The 8,107-nt window shown below is 33.9% G+C and overlaps 1 protein-coding gene across 2 annotated transcripts in view; it reads left to right on the forward strand.

Moving 5' to 3' along the window:
- LOC108974603 overlaps window positions 1–8,107 on the forward strand; it is a 56,736-nt gene that overhangs the window by 44,420 nt on the left and 4,209 nt on the right. For both annotated transcript variants that reach the window (XR_001993805.1, XM_018942528.1), the window contains exon 4: window positions 108–387. Coding sequence is in view for 1 of the 2 variants with exons in the window: in XM_018942528.1 (XP_018798073.1) it covers window positions 108–387 (280 nt within the window). In the remaining variant the exon portion in view is untranslated. The remainder of the gene's footprint in view (window positions 1–107; window positions 388–8,107) is intronic.

Here is an 8,107-nt window from a genome sequence, read left to right on the forward strand (position 1 = left end):
AATTCAAAGATTTATTACTAATTTTAAAAAATTACAATATAAAATTAAATTTTTAAAATATTATCTTATTTTTAACATTTCCACTCTTTTTTTTCTTTCTCATACAGTTCCGCGTACAATTCAATGATACGCTCACCTCCACCTTTGAATATCCCTCTGAGGCATCGCTAATCATTGACGATTCCTACAGCAATGATGCGTTGATAGGCGCCTATGAGAACTTATCATTAAATGATACAACGGATTCTTCACCAGCGCGACACCATCATGTAGCCGTTGATGAGATTATACAACTGCCAACGCCGGCGAATACCTCATCACCCGCCAATAATGCCAGCAGCGCAACAAATACGCCAACGAAAAATATACTGGGGAATTTGCCACTAGGTAAGTGATTCACAGTTCAATGTCTAATTTCTGTACACTTGTCATTAACCATTACACAACTAATAATATTAATAACATACATACGAAGAAGAAAAGGAAAACACGAAAAAATTTTCATTAAATTTGTTGGCTTTTCATATGCAACAATCATTTGCATATTATATGTTTGTTGTTAAATGTTTTTTTTTTGTTGTTTTTTGAATTTTGCCTTAGAAAATTCTACATTTCTATGTTATTGTTTGTTTGTTTGATAATATTATATATGAAAATGTCTCTCTTTAGTTTGTTTGTATCGTCTTTGTTCAACTAAATTTCTTCTTCACATAAATATATTTCTATTTGTTGTTATCATTTCTATTATTCTAATTGTTAAACTGTCTTAATAAGTGTTTGTAGTAATTCTCTACATTTTCGTTTGCATTCTTACCATGGTCTTAGTCTCGTTTGCTGCTCTTTTGCATACTTAAATTGAATTTTCTATGTTTTCTAACAACATCGAGTAAGGACAACTTAAATTTCCTAAAATACAATTACAATCTTACCAACTTCTCCCACAGCTTTCGGTTTTATCTCTATTTTTGTATGTTTTCGTACTCTTCTAACCTAAAATTACTTTTTTGCACTTGTGTACCCCTAGTAACACTAAAACAACACTACTAAAATAAACAAATTTTGAATTTTTTAATATTTTTATTATATAATAATAAACAATACTTTTGAAATTACGCCGCAACACAACAAATAATTGGCGACGAATTCGTTAAACACAGTTGAGTATAGCAAAACAACAACATAAAATTAATTAATTAAACTTAAATTCACAAAAAAAATTAAATATAACACCTAAAATCAAAACGCCCTTAAAAATTTCGTATATAAACAATTTATTATGTAACAAATTGCCATCAGTGTGTCCCAATTTCGGTTAATATTGTAAGCTTTGAGTAAAACTTGCACGCTAAACTTTACGTTTTCAGCAACACTATTTCTTTACTCTCTCTCTTTCTTCAGTTTCAGCCACTTCTGTTACAATTGACAATAATACGCTCAATACTGCTGAGTTACCGCCTTGTCTGCTCGATTGTTTCGATGAGCTCAAACAGTGTAGATTTAGCAAGAAAAAACAGATTTTGAAAATACTAACAACACCATTTCGTAAAATTTTGAAAATTTTAAGGTTGGTGGTATTACCAAAAGTCCCCTTTGTTGCATACAACCTGTTTTGAGTGTTTCCATGAAATGAAATTTTTTTCCAAACACAATTTCCGCTGTCCAAAATCGTTCATTTTTTTGCTAGTTGAAAATATCATTCATTCAATTCCATGAAAAGTATTTTCAGGTCATATTTGTAAAAAAAATATTGGCAGCTCACAATCCTATACAGTTCGAGTGCTGGTAATTTAAATTTTTAGACGTTATAACTGGAGAAAACTTTCAAAATTTCACTCAAGAAAATTTTTTAAAATTGGGAAAAATTTAAATCGGCAACATTTTTTATGAAAGAAAATTTTGATAATGATCTTTCCTCTACGCCCGTCCGCATTTTTTTTCATAATCGCAACTCATTAAATCGTCCGTTCAGACCCTAGATGAATTGTTTTTTTGAAAAAAAAGCATTGGCTTTTTCATTCATGACTCCAACACTAAATATACATATGTATACAGTGGCGGGAGTTTAGAGTGCAACAATCGTTCGGAGATGACTTAAATCTTTTGGGATTCCATATATAATACTCCATTAAGACAACACCCAAAAATGTAGTCACTATGTTGTTCCGATTTCTGAGATAGCCTAATAACGAGTATTTAGTTCAATCGTGGATTTTCGTCGATCTCATTTAGGTACACCGGTTCGACAATAAAGGTTTTGAGTATTCAAATTTCAGTCACCTTTGATCCCAAGCCATGAAAAAAGAGGAAATTTGAAAAATTAAGTTTAAAATCAATATCCACACTGTAGTTCCGATGGCTGAGATAGACAGGATATTGCTAATAGCGAGTATTATACAACTCAATCGTAATACTTCGTTGATTTTACTCAGCAGAAGCTCCCACTTCGACAATCTGGGTTTGAGTATCCAAATTTCAGTCACCTCTGGATACCTGTCATATAATTAACTTAGTGGAATATTAGAATGATATTCCATCTTCAGTCAAGCAAGTCCTTCTATTAAAGAATTAGGTTTTTTGTCGTCGTGATATTATTTTTCAGCGAGAATGTTAAGGAACCCAGGCCGCTTATTTATAAATCTTCTCATGGAAATATAGATCTTAGCGTAGATCGTGCGAAATATCACTATATCGATTAGAAAAATTTTAATTCGACAGAGGTTCAGGCCGAATGCGCTCTTACACATTATTCTAAGCCCTCGTTTAAGAGATCCTTTCATTGTTAGTGTATACAAAAACACAATTCAATGTACATATATCATAGTGTCCCAATAACTATAAATTGAAATTGGCAAATATTTCGCGCTTTAGTACAAAAAGATTCCGCCAAAACTTTTTACACACCCACTCTAAGCGCACTTTTTTCGACTTTGTTTTCAAAATCAGTATACTTTTCTTTCCGAATATTCCTACAAATGCATTTATCTCTTTTCAAAATTTACATAACTGTTCGATTTCATAAGCCAATGAATAGAAAATCGCTCAATACCACAGCCAGTTCTCTCATATTTGCAAAGAAAACAATAGAAAATAGAACAAACAAAAAATGCACAAAATTTTTGCAGATTACCCAATTTTAGACAAGGGTATAATGTCACCACAACAACAGGAGCAGCAGCAACAGCAACCGCCTCAACAACAACTGGAGCAATCGCTGACACTAAGAGAGGCGCAAAATGCCGTGAGCGCTGCAGCACCAGCAGCGCTTTTATCCGCAGAGCCACTGCATTCCAATTCGGTGGAGAAGACTCATTTATTGCAAGCACAGCGCGAAATAGCATGCAACGCCTCACAACAACCAACGCCGTCGCCGCCGCGCGCCGAAAATTCCGACAAGCACGCCGAACCAGTCCAAACTTGCGCAGCTGCGACACGCTTGCCGCCACAGCCGCCGACGTTGCCACAACGACCCACCGATTTGCCGTTGCCAACGCTACTGACGACACTGCCGCAACAGAAAAGCAAACCGGCGCAGTCACAGCTGCGGCCAGTAGCTCAACAGAAACCGCCACTGCCAGTGAAGCGTTTGGAGGGATGCGTAATAATGCAGCAGTCCACACACGCAGCACCGAAGGCAACAAAGGAGGCGGTATCGCCTGCGAGTGCGTTGCCACAATTTAAGTTGGAGGCGGAAATGAAGCAGCAAAAAAACAGAAACACGTCAACGGAAGCAATAAAGAAGAGCGAAGAGCCGCAAACAACAACAGACGACTCGAGCAAAGGGGTAATGCGTAAACAACATGCAAGCGGAAATTGGCAACGTCAGCCAGCAGTGGCTGGAGAGCAGGAGAAGCGGAAAGCGCAGCAGAAAGTGGAGCAAGTAAAGGGGATAGAAACTAATAAATTAGCAGTAGGCGCAGAAGAGTCAGCTATTGCGTTCGATATGCGTGGCGGCGCGCAGCCGAGTCTTTTGCGCGATTTTCAACTGGCAAGTGCAAATGCTTGCGAAATTAATTGCAAAAATATTACTTCTACCGCCTTAAAACGTAATAACACAGCTGCCAACGGCGGCGTCACACGCCACAACACTAACAATTTAGCGTTTGCCAATAAACCAAACATTACAACAACAACCACGAAAAAGCCTATAAGCAAATATACCATGTTCCACACATTATTCGAAACATCGCCCACAGAGGAAGCAGCCGCCAACACTTCCGCCCAACGGCCACGCAAAACGCCCGCGGTGCTCAATAAACCTCAATATGCGCGCTTTTTACAAATCGAACGCGCTGCGGCAACAGCACCTGCAACTGGGCAAGCCATATTGCGCACGCGCAGCAATGAGTTCCGTTGTGGCGGCGGTGTCAACCTCAAGCAGCGCGGCGGCAGTCCCGCATCCAGGCAACACGTGTCACCTTCTGCAACGCAGCAACAACGCAGCGCTTCATTCTCTTTTGGTAACAATGCTGGTGGTGAACGCGCTGAGTGCGCCACCGCAAATGTGTCTCCGTCCCCTATGCCCGCTAATGTAGTTATCGCAAATAGCAAGGCCAGTGCTGCCACTGCAGTAAATAAGTGTAAAAAAGAAATGCTAAAAAGTATCGGTAATAGTTGGAACGGTACCTCGACCGACGATGAGTGCTTCGAGGATGCGATAGACTATTTCTATCCCATACCCACAATCACGCTAGCCGAGGCTAGTTGCTATGAAAATACCAATAGCACGCAAGCAAATAGTATTCAACACACAGAGAGCCAAAACAATACCACAACAACAGCAACAATAACTACAACAATTAACAACCAAGACAGCGCAAGCTCCGTTGCGCTGCCGTCCACGTTGCACACGCGCACAGTTTGCACCAACACCAAAAACAAGAACAACACAACTATTACTACAACTACTATCGCACCTACAACTATAACACCAACAATAACAACACTAATAAGCAATACTTGCACCCAAACCACACTTAACGAACAACCAATTATTAGCAACCAAACTACTAATACTAGTCTCACTTCTTCTTCGCACACTTCAACTTCTTCAACCACTTTCTATTCTTATTCATCATTTTCCGCAGCGAATTGCACGCGTCACAATAGCTTTGCAGCTGCCAACATAAATTATAAAACTGCTGGCAATGCTCAACACAGTACTGCCAAGTATTTGCGTCCGACACCATTTAAGGCCAACCAAAACCTGTGCAACAACAATGCTAGCGCAAACGCATCCAAAACGGTCGTCAACTATAATTCTGCCAATGCCAACTTGCCGCCATCACCAGCGGCATCGGGCGCACTTAGCTCACCATTCTCCCTGCCAGTTGCTTCTACCACTTTGCTGCGTTCGCGCATACCCGGCAACACCCTGTACTATGTTTGAGTTCGTGTGTGTGCGCCCAACTGTCTGTCAGCCTGTCAGCCTGCTTTGTAAATTGTTTACTCGTGAAAAATAATGTGTAATGTGTGTTTTCTTCCTTTTCAGTTTTCTTGATTTCTTTTAATATTTGCTATACAATTTCCATGCGCTTTAGTGTAGAAAGCTTTTGGGTAATATTTATCGACTTGAGAGATATCGATTGCGAAATATTGTGCTAAGTAGTTATTAGAGTTAACGGTTAATTTATTTTGAAATATTAAATTTTCTATTTTTAATTCCAGTTTTCAGATTGAATTTTTAATTTTTAATTCGAATTTTGTGAACAAAAATTTAGTTTTCAAAGAAAAATATATTTTAAAATTTCAAAAAGAAAAATATAATGAAATCATATTTGAAAATCGGAATTATAAATTGAAAATTTTTTTTTAATAAACTTTTACATAAAAATTTGTATATTTCATTTTCAAAAGAAAAAGATTTATCTAAATTTTCAAAATTTTTTAATTTAAAATTTGATTTTCAAAAAAATTATCTATTTATAGTTCCGATTTTTAAAAATAGATTTTTGTTTTGAAAATTTAAAATTAATTTTGTTTTGAAAATTTAAATTAAAAATTGAATATTAAATCCCAAAACTTATAATTAGTTTTCAAATTTCAATTTCAAAAAAAATTCAATACATGATTCCTATTTAAAAATTGATATTTTTTTAAATTTAAAATTGGTTTAATATTTGACCCCAAAATATTAGATTAAAAATTAAATTTAAAAAAAATATTAAATTCGTAATCTAAAAAAATATTAAAAATTAAGTTTTCATAAAATATTCAAAAGAAATTCAATTTTTAATTGAAAAAATAAATGTAAATAAATTGAAAATTTCTAACTTTTTTATATGATATTTATTACTTTTGTGTTAAAAAAATTCAGTAACCAGGAAAAAATATTTATCAGATTAAAATCTGGCAAGAATAAGGTTAAAATTGAAAGTTTTACATATTTATACCTGAAATACTACGTACATATGTATTATATACATATATGTAGGTTGCGTGTTGCTTAGTTCGTGTTGCGGTGCAGTGACGTAGGCGGTAAATACAATGCACATGAAAATTTAGATAAAGTTACAGTATACATACCTACTTCTACGTATAGAAATGTATGTACATATGTATATGTAAATCAAAGCAATTTAATATAAATTGGACAAAACGTGTTGAAGTAGTTGATTATAATTTGACAAAAATTCCTTTTCAAAAGATAACCGAAATGGTAGAAATCGAGTACGCAAAGACAAAAAAATTTAAATTCTAAAACAATTTAATTTTTTACCGAATTTGATGATTAAAATTTTTTTAAACTTTTAACGTTACCCCCAAGATCGATAACGAAAATTTTTAAGTAATGAAATTTTTATATTTTATGAAAAAAATATTTTATTTTAACTTTAAAATATTAAATTAAAATTTTTAAACCGATTTTTATAATAATCATTTATTTTGAATCCGGTATATGGGATGATTTAAAAGTAGAATAAAACTAATTAATTAAAATGTTAAGTTAATAATTTTGAATGCATTACTCTCGGGTCCATGCGACCCTGTGTCATTATTAACGGGTTTTAGACGCTTTCAGACCGTTTTATCTAAATGTCAACAATGTTTTTATTCAAATTTGTTTTTTTTTTGCTTTCATTTTTTTTTCATCAATCGATATCTGCTCAAGAGTTTTCTGTGCTTTAAGAGGTTTTCGGTAACATACATATGTATGTATATATATTTTCATTTCATATTTCATATTTCTACAATATTCCCCATAATCTTTATAAAAATGTGTTTCAATCATGGTGAAAGGCTATAAAAATTATAACTCCATTTCATACCAAATTCCCGAGATTTGTCTAAAACATCGTGGGCTTGAAAGCATACAATCTCCACACCATTCTGTAACATAATGTGCTTGGAAAAATAAAACCCTTTTAGCCTGTAATGTGCTTTAATACAGAAAATCACTTAACTAATAATACAATGCAGATAATGACGTATATTTTTAATAAAAATAAATATTTTTTTAAGTTTTTAATTAAAATTACTGTCAGAGTCATCATCCAGTTGTATAGTATTTTGTATGAAAAATAATCTGTTCTTTACGTGAAGGACATTAAATATTCTATAAAAAAATCCTGATCGCAACATTCTCAACCTCTCATTATAGAAGTACGTATGTACATATATACTATACTTATATTTTTTATATAGTTTCGCTAAAATTAGTTGTTGTTGTCTTGCTAAAAAAAACTGTAAAAAAAAAACTCGTCTACACTTTCCCTTTAACCTGTAAATAAATCGTTTGGCGGTACATATTACCAACTGTAATCAAAAATGCTCCGAAAACATGCATACTTAAAGGCGCTGGACCTGCTAAACAAGCATATATTATGTACATACACACACACGTGCACAATCATTCACTAGTTTTTGTTGTTGTTTTTCTTTGATGAAGTTTTTAAATGCTTACTAAAAAATTTATTATTAATTTGTTATAAAAGAATACCCGATTTGTTTTATAAGCTAAAATATTTTTTTCTCGAAATTTCTAAAATATTATTTGCTGTTAAAAAGTCACAATTTTGAGCACTGACATTGTCAGTTTAGTTCCGTAAAGTAATTCTTATTAAATTTTATTAAAAATTGGCTAATATTAGTGAATTTATTTTTTACTTAT

The sequence above is a fragment of the Bactrocera latifrons genome, unplaced genomic scaffold (assembly GCF_001853355.1).
Source record: "Bactrocera latifrons isolate USDA-ARS-PBARC rearing strain unplaced genomic scaffold, ASM185335v1 scaffold_57, whole genome shotgun sequence".
Lineage (NCBI taxonomy): Eukaryota > Metazoa > Arthropoda > Insecta > Diptera > Tephritidae > Bactrocera > Bactrocera latifrons.